This window comes from Podarcis vaucheri (assembly GCF_965113315.1).
Source record: "Podarcis vaucheri genome assembly, chromosome: 7".
Lineage (NCBI taxonomy): Eukaryota > Metazoa > Chordata > Lepidosauria > Squamata > Lacertidae > Podarcis > Podarcis vaucheri.
This window is the reverse complement of record NC_138765.1, coordinates 1492955-1519815: the sequence shown is the minus strand read 5'-3', so window position 1 is coordinate 1519815 and position 26861 is coordinate 1492955. Positions and strand designations below refer to the sequence as shown.

Below are 26861 nucleotides of genomic sequence, written 5' to 3'. Positions count from 1 at the left end.
CAGACTTCTGTCTTTGTTCTGAGGGCAACTCTCTCCCCCTTCAGAAGCATGGCTGACTCCCACTGGGGGGCCTGGAGCCATCGCTAGCCCTCTGCTCCTCCCTGAATGGGCCTCATCCTCTTCTCAAGCCATCTCTTCCTCTTGTGGGAGGGAGTTCCATGGGTCTAACTGTTAAGTTGTGGGTGAACATATCAGACGACACAGTAATTCGTCAAACAGCTCTTGTTTATTCACAGGCCAGAACTGAACTGAAGGGTTCAGCCAGCCTGCTTATATAGAGCTCCACTACAACACAATGGTAACCACTTTCTGTCCAATCACTGAACATCACTTTCAATCCCTTATTTGCATATGTGGAACTGAGTGAAAACTATCTACAGAATCCCCCTGCTGGCCCAGGGTGAGAATTTCAGTACATAACACTAACTGCGCACTGCGAGATGGAAGGACTTTGTTTAGCACAGAGGCCATTTTTTTTTCTGCCTCCAGATGCTTCCATCTGGCTGTATGTGCTCACCTCATGGAAATGCAGAATCTAAGGCATGAGTTGCAACAGCATGGCTGTGTATGCCTTCATGATTCTACATTCTTTGGGTTCAAGTTGGGAAGCGATTGCCAGCCAGCTTGCTGTTTTGCTTCAGCAAAGACCCCCTGACTTTTGATTGTTAAATCTCAGTCTGTAGTGCATAGTGCCATTCAAATATCGTGCTATGCGTTTCAGAGCTTTCCAGTCCTTAACAGTAGGATTGTTGATGTATCTGCTTAGCAAATACGTGCTTACTGCAGTGTCAGGTCTTGAACATCTAGCAATGAGGTTTAGTTTGCCTAGCACACTTCTGTACAGCGTAGTGTCAGAAAATGCTTCTTCAGTATCATCTACCTGATAACCTGTTGTCATCGGTGTGTCTACAGGGTTAGCATCCATCAGGTTTAGTTTGGTTAACACATCAGCAATTTTCTGTGACTGTAGCAAGCGGTCTCTTGAATGCGAAGGAAGACTTGCAGACCTCCTGTTACTTGCAGGCTTCCTGGCTTTGCAGAGGAAGGGGAGCAGAACCTCTTAGCCCTGGCTTGGGGATCCCCTTGCAGGAGCTGAGCAGAGTCCCCAAGGATCCGTCTCCTGCAGCACTGGGACACCCCCGCCCCACTTCTCCCCAATGCACCCTATGGCAAAAAAGAGAGGAAACTCCCCAGATGCCAGAAGGGAAACTGAGGCAGCTCCTGCAGAGGAAATGAAAGCCCCCTCCCCGTCTTGCAGGGAGGATCCTGGGAAGGAGGGAGGGGCATTTGCTTGAGAGGGCCTCGTCCCCCCCCCTTATTCCCTGTCCTCTCTAGGAATGTAGCTCAGTTCCTTTTAACTCTTGCAAGGTGGAGCAAACCAAGCTCACATTCTCTCTCTCAGACTCTTCCAGAAATGAACCCGAACAAGGCAGGAGAGCTCAGTGGGTAGAGCACGAGTCCTGCTTGGCAGGGGGTTGGACTCGATGGCCCTTGTGGTCTATTCTAACTCTATGATTCTATGAGTCTCTTTGACCAAGCTCACATTCTCTCTCTCTCACTCTTCCAGAAATGGCAGGAGAGCTCAGTGGGTAGAGCATGAGTCTCTTTGATCTCAGGCTCTTGGGATCGAGCCCCAGGCTGGGCAGAAGATTCCTGGCTGGCTGGGGGTGGGCTAGATGACTTTGGGGGTCCCTCATCATGACTCCCTGGCCCTCGTGGCTGTTCTTCTGAGCCCTTGAAAAGCGGAGCTCGCCCTGCTCCCTTCTCTCTCTCAGTAGCCAGGGCCCCAGAGGGGTCTTCTTGGGGGGACCCTCCCCTGCAGCCCTGGGACCCCCCATCTCCCCAAGGCCACTCACAGGATTCCAGAAAGCGCCCCCCCCCAGGCAGCACTTGCAGAGCAGAGAGACAAAAGCCTGGATGGGGACGGAGCTTGTGCTCTGGGGAGCCTCCTCCCTTTATTCCTCTCTAGCAAGCCAGCTCGGTGCCCCTTAACCCTTTTGCTGGTCCCTCCCTCCCTCCCGGCGGATTTTTATCTCACTAGCTGCTCAGAGAGCAGCTCAATGGTTGTTTACATCATGTGAGTGTCTGAGAGCGTGAGACAGGAAATCTCAGCACTGTGAAAAGTTACTTTCGCTTCTGTGTGAAGTGCGCTCTTCTGTTCTGCTGCTCAGAGAGAGCAGACATGCTGGTGGATTCTCTGTGTATAGACAATGAATAAAGTAATTCATAGCTACTGATTGTCTCTTTCTTCTGCAATGAGATGCCAGAAGACGAGTGTGCTCCTCTCAGGAGGGAGAGGTTGCTTATTACCAGTCTCTCTGGACTGAGGAAGATTTACAGCCAGAGGGTGACCACCGGAGAGATGCCTCGGTGTCTTGGGAAGGTGGTGGCCTTCCCAGGCGTTTTCCCAACACCCCGGGTGTGGTGCAGGCGCAGAGCTCCTCCATCCGGGGACCTTGGGGGCCTGGCGAGCCAGAGGAAAACTCTACAAGTGTTTGACTCCAGGGTCCCTTGAGAGAGAGTTGTTTCCGACTCTCTGAGCAAAGAGGAAGGAAAAGGGGGTCCTGCAAGAAGAAGAAGAAGAAGAAGAAGAAGAGTTTGAATTTGATATCCCGCCTTTCACTCCCTTTAAGGAGTCTCAAAGCGGCTAACATTCTCCTTTTCCTTCAATGAGAAACGAACTTGTCCAAGCCTGTCTTGATTTTAGCTTTTTCAGCCAGCTCTAGGTCCTTTTAAGAGCTCCAACTGTATTTTTTTTAGAGAACTTTAAAAATGAGACCAGACTTTCATAAATCCCTCCGATCACACTCTTGGCACTGATAGGGCTTCTCCCCTGTATGAATTCTTTGATGGGCAATGAGACTTTCTTTCCAGGTGAAGCTCTTTCCACACCCCAAGCATTGATAGGGTTTCTCCCCTGTATGAATTCTTTGATGGAGAGTGAGACACTCTTTCCTGGTGAAGCTCTTTCCACATTCCGCACACTGATATGGTTTCTCCCCTGTATGAATCCTTTGATGGGAAGTGAGCTTGTCCCTCTGACTGAAGCTCTTTCCACATTCCAAGCACTGATACGGTTTCTCCCCTGTATGAATTCTTTGATGGACAGTGAGACTCTCTTTCCTGGTGAAGCTCTTTCCACATTCCAAGCACTGATATGGTTTCTCCCCTGTATGAATTATTTGATGGGAAATGAAACTGTTCTTTCTAATGAAGCTCTTTCCACACTCCATGCACTGACAGGGTTTCTTCCCTGTATGAAGTCTACGATGAGAAGTGAAACTGTGCTTTGGAATGTTGCTCTTTCCACATTCTGCACACTGATAGGGTTTCTCCCCTGTATGAATCCTTTGATGGGAAGTGAGATGGGCACTCTGACTGAAGCTCTTTCCACATTCCATGCACTGATATGGTTTCTCCCCTGTATGAATTCTTTGATGGGAAGTGAGATAGGCCCTCTGACTGAAGCTCTTTCCACATTCTGCACACTGATATGGTTTCTCCCCTGTATGAAGTCTACGATGAGAAGCGAGATTGGCACTGTGATTGAAGCTCTTTCCACATTCCAAGCACTTAAAGGGTTTCTCCCCTGTATGAATTCTTTGATGGGAAGTGAAACTTATTTTCCAGGTGAACTTCTTTCCACATTCCAAGCACTGATACGGTTTCTCCCCTGAATGTATTCTTTGATGGACAGTGAGACTTTCTTTACAGGTGAAGCTCTTTCCACATTCCAGGCACTGATAGGGGTTTTCCCCTGTATGAATTCTTTGATGGGAAGTGAAACACTTTTTCCAGGTGAAGCTCTTTCCACATTCCAAGCACTTAAAGGGTTTCTCCCCTGTATGAATTCTACGATGGGAAGTGAGGTTGCTGCTTTGACTGAAGCTCTTTCCACATTCCAGGCACTGATAGGGGTCTTCCCCTGTATGAATTCTTTGATGGGAAGTGAAACACTCTTTCCAGGTGAAGCGCTTTCCACATTCCACGCAGTGATATGGTTTCTCCCCTGTATGAATTCTACGATGGGAAGTGAGGTTGCTGCTTCGACTGAAGCTCTTTCCACACTCCAAGCAGTGATAGGGTTTCTCTCCTGTATGAATTCTACGATGGGAAGTGAGGATGCTGCTGTGACTGAAGCTCTTTCCACATTCCAGGCACTGATAGGGGTTTTCCGCTGTATGAATTCTTTGATGGGAAGTGAAACACTTTTTCCAGGTGAAGCGCTTTCCACATTCCACGCAGTGATATGGTTTCTTCTCATGGGGATTTCTTTGATGGGAAGTGGAATGGGAGCTCTGACTGAAGCCCTCTCCACAGTCTGAATCCTGATATGGCTCCTCCTCTGTGTGGATTTCGTTGTGGTCTCCCTTGTTCTTCATTTCCAATTCATCACCACCTGAAATTAAGAGGCAAACGGATTAGAGTCTCGGGAAGAAGTGCAGCCCCAAATTATGAAACAATGCTAATTAATGCTTGTGACAGTGAAAGAACTGAAGGGATTTAGATGGGATAAAGGGATGAAGGATTTATATTCCTTTTGTTATGTATAGTTTCGTATACAAATCAAGTTGAATACTAGATGTTTTCTCTCTCAAGTTTTTAAAAGTACAGCTTAACCTGGTAACGTCATTTTGTTCAGATTTAAATATGGATCTGTACTATCTTCATAAATAAAATGTGTTTTCATTATTATCTAAAAGGTGGCCAATTTCTTTAGTGGCTAAAAATTTAATGATGATGTGCATCACCTTAAACCAATTTTCATAAATTCTTGACATCACAGAATGCAGCAGAAACTTGTCATATCAGCATTATTATTATTATTATTCAAGTTTCCTTACTTAAATGTTACATTATTGTGAGAAGTTACAGGGGACGAGGCAGGGGGCCTTCTCAGTCGGGGCACCCACCCTGTGGAACGCCCTCCCATCAGATGCCAAGGAAATAACTATGCAACTTTTAGAGGACTTCTGAAGGCACCTCTGTATGGGGAAGATTTTAATGTTTGATGTTTGATTATGTTTTTCTATTTGTTGGAAGTTGCCCAGAGTGGCTGGGGCCACCCAGTCAGATGGGCAAGGTAAAAATAATAAAATTATCATTATTGTTACTACAGGGTTCACTGCTTGAGATTCAAAAAGCCTGGCTCTTTTCTGGGATGGAGTTTGTTTGGTTCAGTCGTGGAATCTGTACCATCTCCAATGTCAAGCGACTCTTTGGTCAAAAATCACTCTGAATCCTACATTTAAGAAGGCCTGGGCAGTTCAGACAGCCTGATCGTGGTTTTAAACGGCAGAACTGGAGGAAGAATATTCACAGGGAAAACAATCAATAGCCATCCATCCAAGGTTTGCTGTGGGAGTGTTAGCATCCCAGGTGCTGTGGGTGGCGCTGTTGAGCCCCATCGAAATATCAGAGGTTCATCACATAGAGAGATGTCTTGATTTACAAAACAGATAGGATGATCCAATAGGGAGCCTTACCGAGAGAGTCCAAGATCCCACGATTCTCCTCCATGACTTCCTTATGGAGAGCTCTCTGGTCAGGATCCAGCAACGCCCACTCCTCGTCTGTGAAATGGACAGCCACATCTTCAAAGCACACTGGACCCTAACAGAACAGGAAAAAGGCTGTCCTCTTAGAGAACATTCACTTGGCTCTGTTGTTTTCTACAGCGGCCAGACCCCTCTCTGCCTTCCTCATCCCTCTCTCCTGCTGCAGCTTCTGCCTCGGAGTCTGGGCTGCTCTCTGCCACAGACTCCCTCTGCTCCCTGAGCCCTCTTCCCTCTCCAGCTTCAGACACCTCCTCCTCCTCCTCCTCCTCCCAGTCAGCTCCCTCTTCTCTGGCTCCTCCCACCATTCCTCTGCATCCAGCCAGTCTGCATCCAAGCAGTCCTTCCCCGCAAGGCTCCTTCCCCCTACCTGATCTGGGTCCACAGCTGCTGCCTCCCCTCCACCACCATGAAAAGATGAAGGAGCAGGTCTTGGTGGCATCATTCCGTCACCTGGGAGAGACCAAGGTAAGTGGAAACCGTGAGCGCCTGCTTCTCTCAGAGGTGAAACAGTGCATCTCTCAGTACAGATGGGGCTTGTCCAAGTCTCCCCTGCTAGCTTCCGGTTCCGCTCTGCTTTAATGGAGGCAGCGGGAGATCGTTGGCAATGGAAAAACAATGATGACTGAGGGTAATTCTCCTTGCAAGTTTCCCCCAGGGACAGGGGGGAATGGGCTTCACTCCCAGTTTGTCTCGGTACCAGGTTCCGGCATGGATTGCGGGAGCCCTTCACCTGCCGAAAACCCTCCATCGCTGCCATTAAGAAGCAGAAGTTCTCCTGTCAATTAGAGCTCAATTTGGACTAATGTACAGGTATTGCTGGTAGAGATGAGATCATAAACTGTGGAATTAAACCAGCTGCAAGGTCTTTAAGGTTTGAATTTGAGAATAAACTTCATTTGGTGCAAAAGACGGTGGGTGGGGGGAGGGGAGCCTATGGCTTCTTTATATCAAGTTTTCTTCTCTGCATTAATGAATTGGCAGCCTGAGATTGAATACTACTTCAAAATATCTATGTACCGGTGAGCAGGGATGAAACTGGACTGCAGATATGAAATATAACTTCAAATAGAACTGTGTGTGTAAAAAACAAAAAGGAAAAAGGGAAGGAAGCTCTATTTTGCAAAATGTTTGCGATGGAAAATTAGAGCTGACTCTTCCCCATCCTTTATTATATACAGACTGAACTGATTAATGCTAAAAGGACTTGGAATTTAATTTAATTGGATAAATGCGCATTTATCTTAGGCCAGACAGAGAGATGTAAGGAATCTGAAAGTTGTGAGGGAGCTGATAAGGTTCATTACTGAGTCATTTGCAATTCTGACAGATCCCTCTCTTTCCCAGGTGTAGAAGAAAAATGGCAAAAACTGATTATTTATTGGGACAGTGTGATTTTTGCAGCTGCTGTTAAAGTTGCCAAACAACGAAGCACAGGACAGAGCGATGGAGAATTTCTGAAACCACAATGGGATATTAGCTCCGCCCAAGGAATGATGGAGAACAGCAACAACCAGGAAAAGATAGACAGAACATTTTACAAGGACAGGAAGAAATATCACTGTCAGGGTTGCTTCCAGATCCTAGCTCACAGAGGATCACGCCAGCCAGCGATCATTAAATAAAAGTCTTTATTGAGTTACAGTCTCCATTCTCAAGCTGCTGCGCGCAACTCTACGTCTTATGCTTAGATCGGCGAAGCTCCGTCTGAGTCTCCGCCCCTTGTGCACCAACTTAATATCCTAGCCCTGCTCCACCTTTTCCGCCTGACAGTTCTCCTCTGGGTCCCTCTGCCCCCCGGGGTCTCTTCCTTCCGGGATTCTTCTGACGCTGACCCCCTGGACCCTTCTGTCTCCTTGCGCCGGGCTTTAGGACCTGGCTCCCTTTCCGGGCTGCCTACTGCGCCACCTTCCTGTGCATTTGAACTTGGCGCGCGCGCCCAACCTTCCACTTTCCGTCTAACCGTCTCTTCGCTCCCCGATGGAGGTGTGGCCACTCCTGACTCGTGCCCTCCCTCCTGTTGTGAGCTGCCAGCGCTTGCTCCCTGGCGCCCTTCCTCATCCCTGCTCTCTGGCGGTGACGCTGGTCCCGATTTCCAACTGCTCCCCTCTGAGTCCCCTCTGGCTCTATCTTCCTGGGGTGTCCCCCTAGTCTCCCCCCTTGCCCTGGCCACTGGTGCTCCTTTCTGTGAATCTTCTGATTCACTGGAAAGACTCGGAGATCTCGGGTCGTCGTCATCACTCATCTTTTCTTCTGCCTCCTCCCCCTCGCTCTCTGTTTCCTCCCTTGCCCTCGCCTCTGCTCCTGAACCCCTGACAATCACGAACAGAATGATTGCCACACACAGGAAGAGTAAGGATATCACTGGAGTGCCTCACTTGTAGTTTTATATATTTTTTGATGTTTCCATACGAATGGAAGTCATTAATACTGTAGTTGTTGTATAAAGGATTGTTATCTTGACAGGAGTGTAATTGAAATTAATAAGATTTTGGAATGCAGAAATCAAGAAAATCATCAAACCATCGGTTTTAGCATGCGGGGGGCCACCTATATTATATGATTTGGTATAAGATTGGCATTAGTAATTGTAATTTCAAATTGTTATAGGGAGGCTATTATTGGACTGTAATCGTAAACTAATCAAATTACTATCATAAACGTCTCCCCTGCTGAGCACATTTGTACATTTGTACCCATTTCATATAATAGTTGTGCAAAAATACATCTCTCCCCCCCTTGAGCTCCAGGTGTCTTCCCCCAAAAGATGTAAAGAACTCACAATTAGTTTCAAAACCAAGAGAATGTGACAAAACAAGGGAGAAAACACTCCTTCCTCCTTACCCAGAGGCCTCACTCTGGCGTCCAACAGAGTCTTCTCTGCCTCAGAAGAATCAAGACCCCTTTCTGCCAAAAGATCCTTCCTCTGAAAGAGCAACAAGGATTCAAAACAGAGAATGGGGAGAAGGGTTAGAGAAGGAATGGCAGAGGCAAGCGCTTTCGGGGGACAGAGGTGAAAGCTGCTTCCTGCTTCTGCTAGACTGGTGTCTGGGGTTGGCTGCCAGGACCATGAAACATTGGTCCTCACGGATCTTCACGGGCTCCCCGAACGTTTCCCAGCACAATTCAAAGCCCTAAACGGCCTCAAAGGCCCACTATACCCAAAGGAGCGTCTCCATGAACTGAGGTCCAGTTCGGAGGGTCTTCTGCTGATTCCCTCACTGTGGTAAGTGAAGTTACAGGGAACCAGGCAGAAGACCTTCTCCACAGTGGCCCCCACCCTGGGGAATGCCCTCCCTTCAGGTGAGAAGGAGATAAAAAACTGCTTAACTTTTAGAAGACACCTGATGTCTTCTTATGCATTTATATGTGCTGGAAGGCACCCAGCCACATGGGTGTCATTAATAATAATAATAATAATAATAATAATAATAATAAGCATTCCTAAAAAGGAGGGGCCATTAGGAAATGATTTGGGAATACTCTCCCTCCTCTTTGGAGCCCCTTGGGAATATCCAGAGGAAAGTCTCTCTCACCTGCTGCTCTGCCTGCTTCCTCTCCTCTGCCTGACTCAGGAGGAAACCTTCGGCCAGGGCCACCGCCTGGGAACTGGTCTCTGTTCCGCATTCCCTCACCCAGTTCTCCATCTCCAGAGGAAGGACAGCCAGGAACTGCTCCAAGATCACCAGGTCCAATATCTGAGCTTTCGTGTGTCTTTCTGGCTTCAGCCACTGATGGTCAAGATGGTAGAACTCACTGCAAACCTCTCGGGGTCCTTTGGCCTCCTGGTAGCAGAACTGCCTGAGCTGCTGGCTCTGCACCTCTGAGCAAGGGGTGTCCTCCTCACCCAGGATCTTCTGCATGGAGTTTTCCCAGGATCCCCCACTGCTCCCAGTTTCCATGGCATGGCCTCTTGCTGCTTCAGGGCCAGCTGAGTCTTGCTCATCCATCTGGGCTCTCCGGAAGTCTCCAAGAGATCAGAAGGAGTCCCTTGGTCCTCTGCCAAGTTCTAATGCAAGGTGCAGCAAATCCTACGAATCAAACACATTCTTCTATTGTAAGATCAAAGCACAGCCAAGAGAAGAAGAGTGTTCCCTGAGGAATCGTGGGGAGAGGAGGAGGAGGGAGAAGTCGTAACTGTGAATGACAAGTGAGTGTAATTTGGAGCCAAGGCAATAGTGGGGGTCCATCCCCACCCCACTTCATAGTCCAGAGCTTCGCCCCAACCCAGCCATATCTGCTTGGGTGGCTTGGTGAGCAGCAGGGCCCATGTCTAGCTCCAGCCACCGTCCCTTGGGGACTTCCTGCTCTGGATCCGAGGTGACGGTGGCAAGGCCCTCTGGGTGGAACTGCCCTGGAAGACGCCTCGGAAACTGGCCCCAAATGCAGCGGTTGGGTTCTCAACTGGGTTCCCTCTTTTGCTAATGGCATTTCTATCCCACCTTTTTCTCCAACAGGCTCCAGGTGGTGTCCGGGACTGGACCCAAGAGGAATGCTGGAGACCCCCTTCCCTCCTCCTGAACCTTCCCGAGAAGAGGAGGACAGTATAGATTTACAACAGTGGTTTGCAGAAGGTCATAGTTCAGAGGCTGCAGAGGGGAGAAGCTGGGAAATATTGGGAGAGGAGCAGCAGGAGGAAGAAGCAGCACCAGGGGAGTGACAGCTGACAGACTCCCTAATGGAGAAGTGATTCTGAGAATACTCCTTTGGATGATGAATGCAAGTGGCCCCGGAGAAAGAGGAAACCAAATCAACTGAGATCCACAAAGTCTTGAGATCCACAAAGTCTTGAAAGCCAATGCAATTCTGGGCCTCATCAATAGGAGTATAGCATCTAGATCAAGGGAAGTAATAGTGCCACTGTATTCTACTCTGGTCAGACCTCACCTGGAGTACTGTGTCCAGTTCTGGGCACCACAATTCAAGAAGGACACTGACAAACTGGAACGTGTCCAGAAGAGGGCAACCAAAATGGTCAAAGGCCTGGAAACGATGCCTTATGAGGAACGGCTAAGGGAGCTGGGCATGTTTAGCCTGGAGAAGAGGAGGTTAAGGGGTGATATGATAGCCATGTTCAAATATATAAAAGGATGTCACCTAGAGGAGGGAGAAAGGTTGTTTTCTGCTGCTCCAGAGAAGCGGACACGGAGCAATGGATCCAAACTACAAGAAAGAAGATCCCACCTAAACATTAGGAAGAACTTCCTGACAGTAAGAGCTGTTTGACAGTGGAATTTGCTGCCAAGGAGTGTGGTGGAGTCTCCTCCTTTGGAGGTCTTTAAGCAGAGGCTTGACAACCATATGTCAGGAGTGCTCTGATGGTGTTTCCTGCTTGGCAGGGGGTTGGACTCGATGGCCCTTGTGGTCTCTTCCAACTCTAGGATTCTAGGATTCTATGGTCATCTTACCTCAGCCTCGGGGGTGCAGAAAAGGAGAAGCGACGCCGTTTCTCCTTTGACGGGGCTTTGCTTTCCGGAGCCGCTTCCGAGGGCCGCCTTGGCCCCTTCCCGGGGGCGGGAGTTCCGCAGGCTTCCCCCGAGAGGAGACCCACCCGAGCCCAGTGGCCGGCGAAGGCGAGGCCGGAAGGGACGTCAGAGGGGAGGAGGAGGAGCGGCCCGCCTTCCTTTCCTGTCCTCTCTAGGAAGCCAGCTCGGCGCCCCTTCCTTAACCCTTGGCGAGCCGCTCTCTCCCCCTCCAGCCGGGACGGGGGCCGAGCTTCGTGGGGAAAGCCCCCTGGGGGAGGCGCGGGGCCCAGACCGGAGGAGATCCGGAGAGCCTGCAGGATCGGGCCCGGGGGGAAGCAGCAGCCCGCGGCAGGATCCGGGCCCCCCTCGCCCCCCTCGCCCGGGGGTCTTCTCTGCCGTCCGCCTCCCCGCAGCCTCGCTCTTGCTCTGGCAGATCCCGTGGCACCTCGGGTTAAGGACTTCCTTCCTTCCAGAAATAGTCCCTCGGCTTCGTGGATGCTGTAACCTGAAGCGTATGCAACCGGAGGTACCACTGTCTTTGATCCGAAGGTCATTGTGACAACGTGTGGAAAAGAACAACGTTTGGAAAAGGTTGGAGGATGGATGGCGGCTAATGGATTGAGGTTGAATCCTGACAAGAGAGAAGGACTGTTTCTGGGGGACAGGAGGCGGGCAGGTGTGCGGGATTCCCTGGTCCTGAATGGGGTAACTGTGCCCCTGAAGGAGCAGATGCGGAGCCTGGGAGTCATTTTGGACTCACAGCTGTCCATGGAGGCGCAGGTCAATTCTGTGTCCAGGGCAGCTGTTTACCAGCTTCATCTGGTACGTAGGCTGAGACCCTCACTGCCTGCGGACTGTCTCGCCAGAGTGGTGCATGCTCTGGTTATCTCCCGCTTGGACTACTGCCATGCACTCTACGTGGGGCTACCTTTGAAAGTGACTCGGAAACTACAACTAATCCAAAATGCGGCAGCTAGACTGGTGACTGGGGGCGGCCGCCGAGACCATATAACACCGGTCTTGAAAGACCTACATTGGCTCCCAGTACGTTTCCGAGCACAATTCAAAGTGTTGGTGCTGACCTTTAAAGCCCTAAACGGCTTCAGCCCAGTATACCTGAAGGAGCGTCTCCACCCCCATCGTTCTGCCCGGACACTGAGGTCCAGCTCCGAGGGCCTTCTGGCGGTTCCCTCATTACGAGAAGCGAAGCTACAGGGAACCAGGCAGAGGGCCTTTTCGGTGGTGGCGCCCGCCCTGTGGAATGCCCTCCCATTGGATGTCAAGGTGATGGACAACTACCTGACATTCAGAAGACATCTTAAGGCGGCCCTATTCAGGAAAGCTTTTAATGTATGATAGTTTAGTGTTTTTTGGTTTCTGTGGAAGCCGCCCAGAGTGGCTGGGGAAACCCAGCCAGATGGGCGGGGTACAAATAATAAATTATTATTATTATTATTATTATAACAATACAGTGGTACCTCGGGTTACAGACGCTTCAGGTTACAGACTCCGCTAGCCCAGAAATAGTACCTCGGGTTAAGAACTTTGCTTCAGGATGAGAACAGAAATCGCGCACCGGCAGCGCGGCAGCAGCAGCAGGAGGCCCCATTAGCTAAAGTGGTGCTTCAGGTTAAGAACAGTTTCAGGTTCAGAACGGACCTCCGGAACGAATGAAGTTCTTAACCCGAGGTACCACTGTATTTCGTGTCGAAATGTCTGGCTCTCTTCCCCAATGCGCCTGCTTCGTCCACCTGAAGGGGGTTTCCTTGTCGGCCTTTTTCTTCTGACTCAAAGACCCCCAGGCGAAGGAAGAGGAGAGTGGCAGAGCTCTTGCAAACTCGCCCCCTCCCTGGTTTTGCAGAGAAGAAGGGGGCCGGGACCCTCTGCTCCCTGACTCGGGGGTCCCCCCCCATGCAGCCCCCCTTCAGGACTCTGGCACGAGCGCCAACTGCAATAAAATCCGGGGGGGGGGAAGGGTCTTTGGCTCTGGGGGACGTGGCCCCCTTTATTCCCAGTCCTCTCTCGGAATCCAGCCCAGCTCCTTTGAACCCTGGGCCAGCCGGGCGCCCCCAGCTCCCCCCTCTCTCTCCCTCTGCAAAGCAGGAGCCCTGGGCATTGCAGCAGCACCCGGGGGGGGGGTCTTCTTTGGGGGACCCCCTGGACTGGCTTCTGAGCTCTTCCTTCCCTTGGAAACAGAAGCAGGAGGAGCACGAAAGACCCAGAGTGGGGGGGGGGGCTCTGCAAGAAGACACCAGCCTGGCTTGACTTTGGTGTAAACTGCACCTTGAAAGGATTGGGACCCTCAAGAGAGAAATAAGGCAATGCGACCTTTACTCGGAGGTCCAGGGAGGCTCCCCCCCGCCCCCATTTCATTCAGCCTTGCTCTCTTATTTTTTCCTTCCTAATGAAGCCTTTTGCTTCTTTCCAAAACAAAGTAACTCTTCTTGTGACGCGTACAACCTCTAGATAAATTTGTGTATAACCTTTTGTATCCCTGTGTAGAAACTTTATTTCTCTGGTGTCCTTTGGGTGTCACTATGTAATCTTGCGTCTCCTGACTCCCAGAGGAGTTGTGCCTTTTCTGGCAGCAGGCGTCCTCTGTGTGTTCAGCAGATCCCAAGAAGAGCTTCAAGCAGACATTGCCACCTTCCTGGAGATGTGGAGGATGACTGTGGAAGTCAGAAAGTGAAGAGAAGAGGAGAGGAGGAAGGCACCTCAAAGGACATCTAGTCCAACCCGCTGCAGTGCACGAACAGAGGACCACCCAACCTCTGCTTAAAAACCTCCTTCGGAGGGAGTCTGATCCACAGTTCAACACGTCATGCAGTCAGAACCTTTTTCCTGAACTTTAATCATAATCTCCATCCCTCTTACCTTGAAGCCGTGGGTTCAGATCCCACCTTCCAGGGCAGGAGAAAACAAGGAGCACCACCAATTTCCAGCTTGGAGGCACATGCCTGAGCAAGAAGTAGACCTTAATTTACCAATTTTGAACATGCTGGCTGTCTCCTATTTGGGAGGTTGAGGGGATGGGTCTCTGCAGAACCAGGAGTGTAAATACCACAATACAGGCTGCGAAACAAGGGCACTTAAAGATGGCCAATGCATATTTCTCACTGTGCTGGAAGAAAGCGACAATTGCCGCAGGATTCTGTCCTGGGTCTGTTGCTCAATGCCTTTATTAGACAACTTGGACAGAAGAGTTGAGGGGACGATCATCAGAGTTGCAATGACACCACACTAGGAGGGGTAGCTAATGTCACAGAAGAAAGAATCAGGATTCAGCATGAGCTTAACAGATTGGAGACCTGGGCACAAGCTAACAAAAGGAATTTCAACAGGGACATACGTAAAGTTCTGCACTTGGGCAGGAAGAGGCAGATGCCCAAATATAAGATGGGCACCTCAAAGGGCATCTAGTCCAACCCCCTGCAGTGCAGGAATCTCAACTCAGTGAGAGTTGGCCACCTGACGTCCGCTTAAAAACCTCCTAGGAAGAAGAGGCCACCACCTTCTGACGGAGTCTCTTCCACTGTTGAACTGTTCTTACTGTCAAAGAGATCTTTCTGAAGTTTAATAGGAATCTCCATTCCTGTTATCTTTTAACCCACTCGTTCGGATGCCACCCTCCAGAGCAGGAGAAAACAAGGAGCCCCACCAATCTGGGGTTGGACTCGATGGCCCTTGTGGTCTCTTCCAACTCTATGATTCTATGATTCTAATTTGCGGCTTGGAGGCGCTGGAAGAGGAAGCTCTCTGAACCTCTCTACTCATGACGTGAAGACCCTGGCATCTTCAGATCAAGGGCACTGCACAAATTTAATAGCTATAGAAATAATAAAGTACGTTACCTGCTTGTGTGCTAAGAATTTGCTTCTACGCCAGCGGTTTGTTACACATGTAAGGGAACATCTGAAATAAAAACACGGAACCAAGAGAAGGAGAGGAAACTCAGAGTCCTGCAGGGACCCAGTTTATTCAAACTATTGCAATAGGACAGCCTTGCTATCCAGTTCTTCAGCAGAAGGGCTGGTTTGAAAAGGCTGCCAGGGGGCATATTAGAAGAAAGCTAATATACACAGCACACAAAGACTCATAAAATGCCACAACACTCTTCCACTTGCATCAAGAAAGGTCACAGGTCATGGGACGCGTGGCTCAATGTGGATATCATAGAATCATAGAATCATAGAGTTGGAAGAGACCACAAGGGCCATCGAGTCCAACCCCCTGCCAAGCAGGAAACACCATCAGAGCACTCCTGACATATGGTTGTCAAGCCTCTGCTTAAAGACCTCCAAAGGAGGAGACTCCACCACACTCCTTGGCAGCAAATTCCACTGTCGAACAGCTCTTACTGTCAGGAAGTTCTTCCTAATGTTTAGGTGGAATCTTCTTTCTTGTAGTTTGGATCCATTGCTCCGTGTCCGCTTCTCTGGAGCAGCAGAAAACAACCTTTCTCCCTCCTCTATGTGACATCCTTTTATATATTTGAACATGGCTATCATATCACCCCTTAACCTCCTCTTCTCCAGGCTAAACATGCCCAGCTCCCTTAGCCGTTCCTCATAAGGCATCGTTTCCAGGCCTTTGACCATTTTGGTTGCCCTCCTCTGGACACGTTCCAGTTTGTCAGTGTCCTTCTTGAATTGTGGTGCCCAAACTGGACACAGTACTCCAGGTGAGGTCTGACCAGAGCAGAATACAGTGGCACTATTACTTCCCTTGATCTAGATGCTATACTCCTATTGATGCAGCCCAGAATTGCATTGGCTTTTTTAGCTGCCGCGTCACACTGTTGGCTCATGTCAAGGTTATTGTCAACCAAGACTCCTAGATCCTTTTCACATGTACTGCTCTCAAGCCAGGTGTCACCCATCTTGTATTTGTGCCTCTCATTTTTTTTTTGCCCAAGTGCAATACTTTACATTTCTCCCTGTTAAAATTCATCTTGTTTGTTTTTGCCCAGTTCTCTAATCTGTCCTCTGAAATTACCTTGGGGGGTCCCAGAGTGCCCAGGTCATTTGGGTCTCCTATGTCTCACTTTGACACCATGCCCATGGCAACCAGGACTTCCATGGGACTCTTGACATTTCTATCTCCTATGTTGCTTCCCTGGTACCCAAACATGTCAAAGACCTCTGAAGTGAGATGTGAGTTCTCACGCGGATGCTAGTTCAACACAGACCTCTTTCCCAAAACATCATCTGCCCTTCAGTTTCCTGCTTGGCAGGGGGTTGGACTCGATGGCCCTTGTGGTCTCTTCCAACTCTATGACTCTATGATTCTAGGGTCTGAAAAGGCTGGAAGCAGTAGGAAACTTACACATGACAACTTTACAGGAGGGTGGAATGAGGTTTACAAAATGCAGGCATACAAAAGTCAAGCCTAATGCATTCTATCTAAAAGGCTGGATGCAATTAATACTAGGACACTTTGATCAAAATCTATAATATCTAATATTCAATCAACTATCACATTTTTTACACCAAGTCCTTCCAAGGAAAGTTCAGCAAGGACAGCAATCTCATCAGTGTCGCCCAATCACTGTTATCCCCCTCCCCAGGCATGACATGAAGAAGGAATTCAACACCTTGGTCAAGAACTTGCAAGTCACAGCTCTGGGTACGTAGTAGGTATTACTATGGGGCACCAGATGTGGCAAAGAACCCAGCTGCAATCATTACCTCATATGAACTAAAGTCTCCTAAAATTAAATCTGTATACAGCCACTACTGTAGTTTGCCCCCACTGTGGGTTCTTTGATGGCAAACAAGACGGGCTCTGTGGCTGAAGCTCTTTCCACATGCTTGCCACTGTTAGGGTTTCTCCCCTGTATGAATTCTCTGATGGGACATGACACTATCCATTTTTCTGAAGCTATTTCCACGCTCTTGTAACTGATAGGGTTTTTCTCATGGATTAACTCTTTGATGGGCCCTAAAATGGCATTTATGAGTAAAGCTCTTTCCACACTAAAAGCACTGATAAGGTTACTCCCTTGTATGAATTCTTTGATGGGAAGTGAGTTTGCTGCTTGTATTGAAGCTGCTTCCACATTCCAAACATTTATAGGGTTTCTCCCCTGTATGAATTCTGTGATGGGTTGTGAGACTGGTGCTCCGGGTGAAACTCTTTCCACATTCCAAGCACTGATATGGCTTCTCCCCTGTATGAATTCGTTGATGGACACTTAGCTGGTAGCTGTGACTGAAGCTCTTTCCACACTCCAAGCACTGATAGGGTTTCTCCCCTGTATGAATTCTTTGGTGGGAAGTGAAACTTATTTTCCAGGTGAAGCTCTTTCCACATTCCAAACATTTATAGGGTTTCTCCCCTGTATGAATTATTCTATGGGAAGTGAGATTGCTGCTCCTATTGAAGCTGCTTCCACATTCCAAACATTTATAGGGTTTCTCCCCTGTATGAAGTCTATGATGAGAAGTGAGATGGGCACTCTGATTGAAGCTCTTTCCACATTCCAAGCACTGATATGGCTTCTCCCCTGTATGAATTCTGTGATGGGCTGTGAGACTGGTGCTGTGGGTGAATCTCTTTTCACATTCCAAGCACTGATATGGCTTCTCCCCTGTATGAATTCTTTGATGGACACTTAACTGGTAGCTGTGACTGAAGCTCTTTCCACACTCGAAGCACTGATAGGGTTTCTCCCCTGCATGAATTCTTTGGTGGGAAGTCAAACTGTCCTTTCGACTGAAGCTCTTTCCACATTCCAAGCACTGATAGTGTTTCTCCCCTGTATTAATTATTTGATGGGAAGTGCAACAGTCCTTTTTTCTGAAGTTCTGCCCACAATCTTGGCACCGATAAAGTTTTTCCCTTGTATGAATTCTCTGATGGACAGTAAGCTTGTATCTCTGACGGAACCTTTTTCCACATTCCAAGCACTGAAAGGGTTTCTCTCCTGTATGAATTCTTTGATGTGTCGTGAGATGGGAGCTCTGAGTGAAGCTCTTTCCACATTCCAAACATTTATAGGGTTTCTCCCCTGTATGAATAAGTTGATGAACAGTAAGCTGGCCTCGGTGTCTGAATCTCTTTCCACATTCCAAGCACTGATGGGGTTTCTTCTCAAGCGGATTTCTTTGATGGGAAGTGGAATGGGAGCTCTGCCTGAAGCTCACTCCACAGTCTGAATCCTGAGACAGTTCCTCCACTGAGCGGATCTCCTTGTGGTCTCCCTCGTTCTTCATCTCCAATTCATCACCACCTGCAACTAAGTGGCAAACAGATCAGAGCCTCAGGAATAATAATAATAATAATAATAATAATAATAATAATAATAATAATAATTTATTATTTGTGCCCCTAGCCATTCTGGGTGGCTTCCAACAAAGGTTAAAAATACATAAAAATGTGAGACATTAGAAAATTTCCCTAAACAGGGCTGCCTTCAGATGTCTTCTAAATGTCACATAGTTGTTTATCTCCTTGACATTTGATGGGAGGGCGTTCCACAGGGTGGGCTTATCACAGTGAAGGAACCACCAGCAGGCCCTTGGCACTGGACTTCAGTATCCAGGCAGAACGATGGGGGTGGAGATGCTCCTTCAGGTATACTGGGCCGAGGTCAGGGCTTTAAAGGTCAGCACCAACACTTTGAGTTGTGCTCGGAAACGTACTGGGAGCCAATGTAGGTTTTTCAGGACTGGTGTTATGTGTTCTCAGCGGCCGCCCCCAGTCACCAGTCTGGCTGCTGCATTCTGGATTAATTGCAGTTTCTGGGTCACCTTCAAAGGTTGCCCCACGGAGAGCGCATAGCAGTAGTCCATGCAGGAGATAACCACAGCATGCACCACTCTGGCAACCACCTGTCTGGGTTTCATGCTTTGAAAAGGCAGGACCGGAGGAAGAATATTCACAGGGAAAGCAGTCAACAGTCTTCCATCCAAGGCTGGCTGTGGGAGTGTTAGCATCCCAGGTGCTGTGGGTGGCGCTGTTGAGCCCCATCGAAATATCAGAGGTTCCTCCCATAGAGAGATGTCTTGAATTACAAAGCAGATAGGAAGATCCAAAAGGAAGCCTTACCAAGAGAGTCCAAGATCCCACGATTCTCCTCCATGACTTCCTTATGGAGAGCTCTCTGGTCAGGATCCAGCAACGCCCACTCGTCGTCTGTGAAATGGACAGCTACATCTTCAAAGCACACTGGACCCTAACAGAAAAAGGGAAAGGTTGTCCTCTTAGACCAAATAAAGGTGAACTGTTACACTTTGTTGTCTTCTGCCTCTTAATTGATGTCCTGTTTTAATGGGAATCTTTTTCTGCGCATTTTATGGATGCATATTTTGTGGTGCTAATGAATTATTCATTGTGTACAAAAAAGATAGGATTCCAGGTGGAAAAATCGAAACTAGAAACAGAACTGTTAGAACCTATGACTAAGGTACTTTCCAAAATGTACAACTTGCTGTTAAAATGGAACACACAAGATGAAACGGTCAAATCAGCTATGATAAAATGGGCACAGGACATTGGTTATAACATGTTTGCTGACTGGGAAAGGTTATGGACCACCGGTGTGAAGTTCACGGCATGTAATGCCTTGAAAGAAAATATTATGAAAATGATATATAGGTGGTACATGACCCCAGTCAAGCTTGCAAAAATATATCACTTGCCTGATAACAAATGTTGGAAATGTAAGGAAACTGAAGGAACATTTTTTCACCTCTGGTGGACTTGCCCTACGGTTAAGGCTTTCTGGGAAATGATTTATAATGAATTGAAAAAGGTATTTAAGTATACCTTCTCTAAGAAACCAGAGGCCTTCCTTTTGGGTATTGTTGGTCAGAGGGTGTTAAAGAAGGATCGAACTTTCTTTATGTATGCAACAACAGCAGCAAGAATACTTATCGCAAAATACTGGAAGACCCATGATTTGCCCACCGTGGAAGAATGGCAGACGCAACTGATAGATTACATGGAATTGGCAGAAATGACTGGCAGAATCCGAGACCTGGGAGAAGAGGTAGTGGAAGAGGACTGGAAAAGGTTTAAGGACTATTTAGTAAAACATTGTAAACTGTGTGAATGCTAAGAAGGATGCAGGACTGAAAACAACATGGCACCAGTAATTTAGTTGAAAGAAAAATGAGAATAAGCGAGATTTGAGAAATAAGATAAACTTTGGAATAACATTATGTCTAAATTAAGTATTTGAGTTCTTGATAAAAATGTTTAAAGTCGGGGACATAATATTTGAACACTACATAATAAGAGTTGAAAGAAGGTGATAAATTGCTGTCTATAATCCTATAACTGGGAACGCAGAATTGGGAGAAGTGAGGAAGTCCAAAAGTTTAAGAAAATATGGATGTTGGATATCTGATTTTGTTGTATGTTTTTTATTGTATGTTAATCTTTTTGTTCTTTTTCTGTTTATTTTTGTTTGTTCTGTGTTTGAATTTAATGTTTAAAATTCTTAATAAATATATTTTTTTTAAAAAATATTCATTGTGTACAGTGGTGCCTCTGGTTGCGTATGGGATTCGTTCCAGAGGCCATTTGCAACCAGAAACTACTCCAACGCGAAGTGCCTGCTCTGCGCATGTGTGCGGGGCGGTCTATCGCTTCTGCGCATGTGTGAGCAGCGAAAAACCACTTCTGCGCATGCGCAACTGGAGAAACCCGGAAGTAACCCGGTCTGGTACCTCCGGTTTTCCGCCTTCGTAACCGGAAGGTAACATAACCTGATGGCAACGTAGCCAAAGGCACCACTGTATTTTAACGAGGGGTATTAAGTACCTGGTGCTTGTTGGTGTGTCTCCCCCTGAGTGCGGGTGTCCAATCTCACCCGTCTGGAGCTGAGAGCAGCACGCCCTCCTCCGGACTTCAAACAAGACATACATTCGAAAACGCATGCACAACAAGAGACAGAACAAAGGGGACGGAAGTGATAGGAACTGTCTTCCGTTCTCACGCTTCCAAGCATGGAATGTAAACATAGGACATGTGATCTAACACTCACACATCCAGCGACGGGAGAATGAAACTATTAACAGTGTTCTTCAAATCATTCTTCAGATCATATGCACAAACATTCCCGTTTTCCACATGGAAGGACCCCCTTCCTTCTGTCCCTCTGTGTTGTTCTGGCCGGGTGGGGAGGACCCTCCTGAAGCCCTATAGACATCTCCAAGGTGCGCAGGGGAATGAGAGGGGGAAAGCCCCATTGTGGGACTGATGGGGTGAATCCTGGCCACTCTTTGGTATGGGGGTGTGAACTGCTTAGAAGCCTATTTGAGCCTTCAACCCTCCTTCCTGGGCGGTTCCTCCCAGTCCATGACATCCTCTCTCCCCACATGGCCCCTTCCTCCTACCTGCTCTGGGTCCACAGGGGCAGCTTCCCCTCCGCCACCAAGAAAAGATGGACAAACAGGTCTTGCTGGCCTCATTCCGTCTCCTGCAAGAGAAGAAGGTAAGTGGGAAGCCAAGAGCGCATGCTTCACTCCGAAGGAAAACTACAGGTGCGCCTTCACACAATGAGGAGTTGCCACCTAAATGTGGACGTTTGTACCCATTTCACATACTAGAGTGCAAAAATACACACACCCCGGGCTCTTGGTCCCCTGTGACCTCTCCCCAAAGATGAGAAGAATTCACAGATTAGCTTCAGAATCCACAACTTGTGAGCAGACGGAGAAAAGACTCTTTCCTCCTTACCCAGAGGCCTCTCTCTGGAGTCCAACGGAGTCTTCTCTGCCTCAGAGGAATCCGGACCCATTTCTGCTAACATATCCTTCCCCTGAAAGAGCAACAAGGATTCAAGAGAGAGTGGGGAGAAGGATTAGAAAAGGAGCAGCAGACGCAAACACTTTAGGGCTATCCAATATCATTCCTCGGATGCTTTCCAAAAAAGGATGGGCCATTAGGAAATGATTTGGGAATACTCTCCCTCCTCTTTGGAGCCCCTTGGGAGTATCCAGAGGAAAGTCTCTCTCACCTGCATCTCTGCCTGCTTCCTCTCCTCTGCCTGACTCAGGAGGAAACCTTCAGCCAGGGCCACCGCCTGGGAACTGATCTCCGCTCCGCATTCCCTCACCCAGATCTCCATCTCCAGAGGCAGGACAGCCAGGAACTGCTCCAAGATAACCAGGTCCAACATCTGAGCTTTCGTGTGCCTTTCTGGCTTCAGCCACTGACAGCAAAGGTGGTAGAGTTGTCTGCAAACCTCTCGGGGTCCTTTGGCCTCCTGGTAGCAGAACTGCCTGAGCTGCTGGCTCTGCACCTCTGAGCAAGGGGTGTCCTCCTCACCCAGGATCTTCTTCACAGAGTTTTCCCAGAATCCCCCACTGCTCCCATGGTGGGTTGCAAGGCCTCTTCCTGCTTCAGGGCCAGCTGAGTCTTGCTCATCCATCTCTGTTCCCAGGAGATTGGAAGGAGTCCCTACGTCTTCTGCCAAGTTCTGCCTGTCCTAATGAGAGGTTTTGGCAACTCCTAAAAAGCAAATACATTTTTCTGATATAAAATTGATACACAGTAAGGAGGAGAAAATGGTTCCCTGGGCAAGCATGGAGAAGTATTTGCAGGAATCACAGCCCAGACTCAGAGTTTATTTTTTAAAACAGAAAGAATGAAGGTCAGAATTGACAAGTGAGTCATTTGTACCAAGTGTAGTTTGGACTCAAGGCAAGAGTGGGGGTCCCTCCCTCCCCCCAATGCCAGGGCACATTTCTTTCCAGCGCCTCTCTCCTTTTCCAGAACGTGGGATCTCCCCTGTTCTCAAGAAAGACTACTGGGGTGGGGTCCCTTTTCCCTTTGTTCTGAGGGCCAGATCCTGACCTGACCAAAGGACAGCTCTCGATAGCAAGAAAAGCAGGATTGCCCTTCATTCTGTGATTGTAAGTGGCTTGAAGTTCTTTTCAGTATTGTGTTTTAATGTTGTGATCTGCCTTGGGAACGGAGGGTGAAAATGGGATGGGGATGGGGATGATGGTGGTGAAGGTGTTACACAGCTCAACCCCCCCCCCCAGCCCCACTTGCTTGGAGATTCCTTGGCATCCACCTGGTCCCTCAGGTGGCCTCGGGGACTGGCAGTGCCCACTGGAAGCTCCAGCCCTTTGGCACAGAGAGGATGTGGCCATGGGGCTTCCTGCTCTGGATCCCATGGGGTGGTTGCAAGTCCTCTGTCTGGAACTGCCCTGGAAGACGGCTCCGAAACTGGCCCCTAATGGATGGGCTCCCCTTTTTATTTGTGGCATATTCATCCCACCTTTTTCTCCAATCCACGGGTCTGCCCCTCCTCATTGAATATCCATTTATGTCATTTAAATTCTACTGGATATTGATCCAGAGCAGAACTCTCACACATAGTTAGCAGAGTAAAAAGTCAAACACATTGCAGGATTCCCAAAAAATAGATCAGAGGCAATTATATATTTCATCCCGCAGAGCTTTACTGCTAGCCAAGGCAAACGAGCATAATGGTCACAAATGCAACACATCCAGGATTGGCACTGTCCAGTTGCAGCAGACTTAATTTTAACTCCGCCCCCGCCCCCGCCCCGGCAGCCCTGGGACTTGCCCCCTTCTCCCCCCTGCGCCCTACGGGGAAGAGAGAGGAGACTTACAAGATCCCAAAGGTGCCACCGACGCAGCTCTTGCAGAGGAGACGAAAACCTCCCCCTGGAGGAGAGGAAATGGGGGGGGCGGGAGGGGGCCTCGTCCTCCCCCCTTATTTCCTGTCCTCTCTAGGAATGCAGCTCAGTTCCTTTTAACCCTTGTCGAGCCGCGCTCCTCCCCCTCCCTCTGCAAAGCAGGAGCCCCGGGCATCGCAGCCCCCAGGGGGGTCGTATTTGAGGGACCCTCTGGACTGGCTGCTCAGCTGTTCTCTCCCTTGGAAAGGGAAGCAGGAGCAACAGGGTTAAAGAAAATAATCGGGTTTACGGGCCTCACACCGCTTCTTCCCCAGTTCCCTAGGGGCAGCAAAAGGGGGAGACTCCAGCCAAGCTGAAGAAGGAAAATAGCGGCCAGCAGACCTGATCTTTGTTTGTTGCAAGGAAGGTTCAAAGGAGGCAAAGAGGAAGAACCCCCAGCAAGGGTGAAAGGGATTTTCCCACAATGCATCCCTTCCACCATCACCAAAACGGCATGGACTCGTCAGACAAGAGGAGTGGTTGTCCTGCAGAAAGGAGAAAGTGTCGCCCCCCCCGCCCCTCATCCCAGCTCCCCCCGCCTTGGAAGGAGCTGCTTCCCCAAAGAGTAAGAACGGGATTCACGCCTCTTCCCAGTCGCGAGGCTTTCCTGCGCTTCTCCTCTGGAAGGATCCGGATTACTGCCTGGGGTATGGGCTGCCTCCTGGGGCGAAGCTGGGGGGCAAAGGACCTTCTGCTAGGGAGGGAGGGAGGGGAGCCCTGGATCGCCCTCCTCTGTTTCTGTCTTGTAAGAAACAAGGAAACAGGAGGAAACATTGTATCCGCTGTTGCTACATTTTGCAGCGCGCTTCTTCCCCGCTTTCTGCTCTCGGTTTCTTGCGCTCTCCTGGCGGATCGCGCGCTCCAGACACGGGGCTGCTGCTTCCTGACTTCGGATTGGCTGCCTCTCACCTTGGACGATGCCCATTAGTCAGCGATGGTTCTTTGAGAAATCCTGATGTTTCATTGAGGGGTTTCGGGACTCCGTTGAAGGGTTTACAAGCCTCTTCGCTGCAGATCACTAGGAGGGGAGTTTATAGGTGGAGGGGCCCACTCTGGCTCGTCGTCCTGCGTGGGTGAATGGGATTTGGGGTGTTTGGATGGCCTCTTAGTCCCCGGCTCTACCAACAGCTCGAGGGGTGAAAGGCCCGGAGGGGTCGCCTGAGGTCTCTCTCACCCGACAAGGCTGCTTTGTTGTCTCTGCAAGGCCGTCCTCCGGTCGGTCCTTCTCCTCCTTTATTTCAACCCCTCATCCCCAGGGGCCTGAGCAGGGGATCCCACCCCCTACCCCCTAGCAATGGAACAGGTTTCATATCTATTTGATGCAAATGTATCCAGCTTGCCTGTGGGGCAGGTGGGGGAACGTAAGGGAACACTCTTGCAGGCCCCACGGCCTCCTCCGGGGAAGGAGTCCTGGTGTTCTGGGACTCACAGCTGCTCTATTGTGAGCACCCGGTCTAGCAGAGGAAAAGAGGTGAGGAGGTATCTGGCCATACCAACTTTATTTCTACTAATTACAGATCAAAGAACGGAACACGTATGAGAGGAGCATCCCTCATACAGACATCCTGTCTCGTCGCAAGACAGAGCAGAAGGGAAAAGTGCAATATTACCAGAGACGGAATTCACACAGACAGGCTTCCTTCCTCACGGAACAGAAAAGGAAAACAAGAATCAGACGGACCTTGCAATGGGAGGAGTGAAATGCTAACAGAACGTGTGTCTTCCGCTTATAAATATGCCCTTACTGGCAGAAAGTTCTTTCTGAAGTTTAATAGGAAGCTCCATCCCTGTTATCTTTTAACCCACTGGTTCGGATGCCACCCTCCAGAGCAGGAGGAAACAAGGAGCCCCACCAATCTGGGGTTGGACTCGATGGCCCTTGTGGTCTCTTCCAACTCTAGGATTCTATGATTCTAATTTGTGGCTTGGAGGCTCTGGAAGAGGAAGCTCTGTGAACCTCTCTACTCATGACGTTAACCACCCTGGCATCTTCAGATCAAGGGCACTGCACAAATTTTATAGCTATAGAAATAATAAAGTACGTTACCTGCTTGTGTGGTAAGAATTTGCTTCTACGCCAGCGGTTTGTTACACATGTAAGGGAACATCTGAAATAAAAACACGGAACCAAGAGAAGGAGAGCAAACTCAGAGTCCTGCAGGGACCCAGTTTATTCAAACTATTGCAATAGGTTGTGGACCACAGGTATGAAATTTACGGCATGTAATGCCCTAAGAGAGAATATTATGAAAATGATTTACAGGTGGTACATGACACCAGTCAAGCTTGCAAAAATCTATCATTTGCCCGATAACAAATGTTGGAAATGTAAGGAAAGGGAAGGTACATTCTTTCACCTTTGGTGGACGTGCCCAAGGATTAAGGCTTTCTGGGAAATGATATATAATGAACTGAAAAAGGTATTTAAATATACCTTCCTGAAGAAACCAGAAGCCTTTCTCCTGGGCATTGTCGGCCAATTGGTGCCAAAGAAGGACAGAACTTTCTTTATGTATGCCACAACAGCAGCAAGAATACTCATCGCAAAGTATTGGAAGACACAAGATCTACCCACCCTGGAAGAATGGCAGATGAAGGTGATAGAGTACATGGAATTGGCAGAAATGACTGGCAGAATCCGAGACCAGGGAGAAGAGGCGGTGGAAGAAGAATGGAAAAAAATTAAAGACTATCTACAGAAATACTGTAAAATTAATGAATGTTAAAGGGATGTTGGATTGAAAACAAGCGGTGTTGGTTAAAAGATTAACAAGAATATGTAAATATGGATTGATAATGGTGGAAAATATATATTTATTATAGGTTAAGATGTTGAGTAAGGATAAATGATAGAGGGTAAGGATTTGCTGAACTAATTATCTGAACTGGAATACAAAAAGGGAGGTGTGAGGAGGTCAAGAAACTAGTGAATGAAGTATAAGATATGAAAATACTAATCTTTTTTCTGTTTTGTTTTTTGGTGTTTTTTCTTCTTTTTTCTATTCTGTTAACTGTTCTCTATTGGGTACCTCTGTGTGCTTTGTTTTGTATTTTTTCATTTTTGTAGTTTTTTTTGTTTTTGTATTCTATGTTTAAATTTTGAAGCTTTTGATTGTTTATGAAACTTTAATAAATATTACTTAAAAAAAACAACCCAGAGTGGAATGAGGTTTACAAAATGC

General features: G+C 48.4%; 2 protein-coding genes and 1 long non-coding RNA gene across 4 annotated transcripts; 1 reads left to right on the top strand and 2 right to left on the bottom strand.

Annotated features, from left to right (window-relative positions):
- Nucleotides 1-2786: 2786 nt before the first annotated feature.
- LOC309537628 (zinc finger protein 500-like) lies at nt 2787-24071 on the bottom strand (the record flags this gene model as incomplete). Its single annotated transcript, XM_082232517.1, has 7 exons — nt 23614-24071; nt 21987-22480; nt 8400-8481; nt 5926-6008; nt 5487-5613; nt 4109-4399; nt 2787-2866 (listed from the first exon to the last, which is right to left on the bottom strand). Exons 2-7 carry the CDS (start codon nt 22398-22400, stop codon nt 2787-2789), a joined length of 1077 nt encoding a protein of 358 aa, XP_082088643.1. The 5' UTR covers nt 22401-22480; nt 23614-24071.
- Nucleotides 14680-16760, top strand: LOC309537036. The gene is made up of 2 exons (XR_014221778.1): nt 14680-14862; nt 16524-16760. It is a non-coding gene; the product is annotated as an uncharacterized lncRNA (long non-coding RNA).
- On the bottom strand, nt 16902-21524 carry LOC309536851 (uncharacterized protein). Of its 2 annotated transcripts, XM_082231212.1 has the most exons (3): nt 21364-21524; nt 19070-19196; nt 16902-18257 (listed from the first exon to the last, which is right to left on the bottom strand). In XM_082231212.1, exons 1-3 carry the CDS (start codon nt 21436-21438, stop codon nt 17014-17016), a joined length of 1446 nt encoding a protein of 481 aa, XP_082087338.1. In that variant the 5' UTR covers nt 21439-21524; the 3' UTR covers nt 16902-17013. The 2 variants fall into 2 exon arrangements, with proteins under 2 accessions (XP_082087338.1, XP_082087339.1); XM_082231213.1 differs by lacking the exons at nt 19070-19196; nt 21364-21524 and adding an exon at nt 18853-19036 and having other exon boundaries at nt 16902-18251.
- Nucleotides 24072-26861: the final 2790 nt, after the last annotated feature.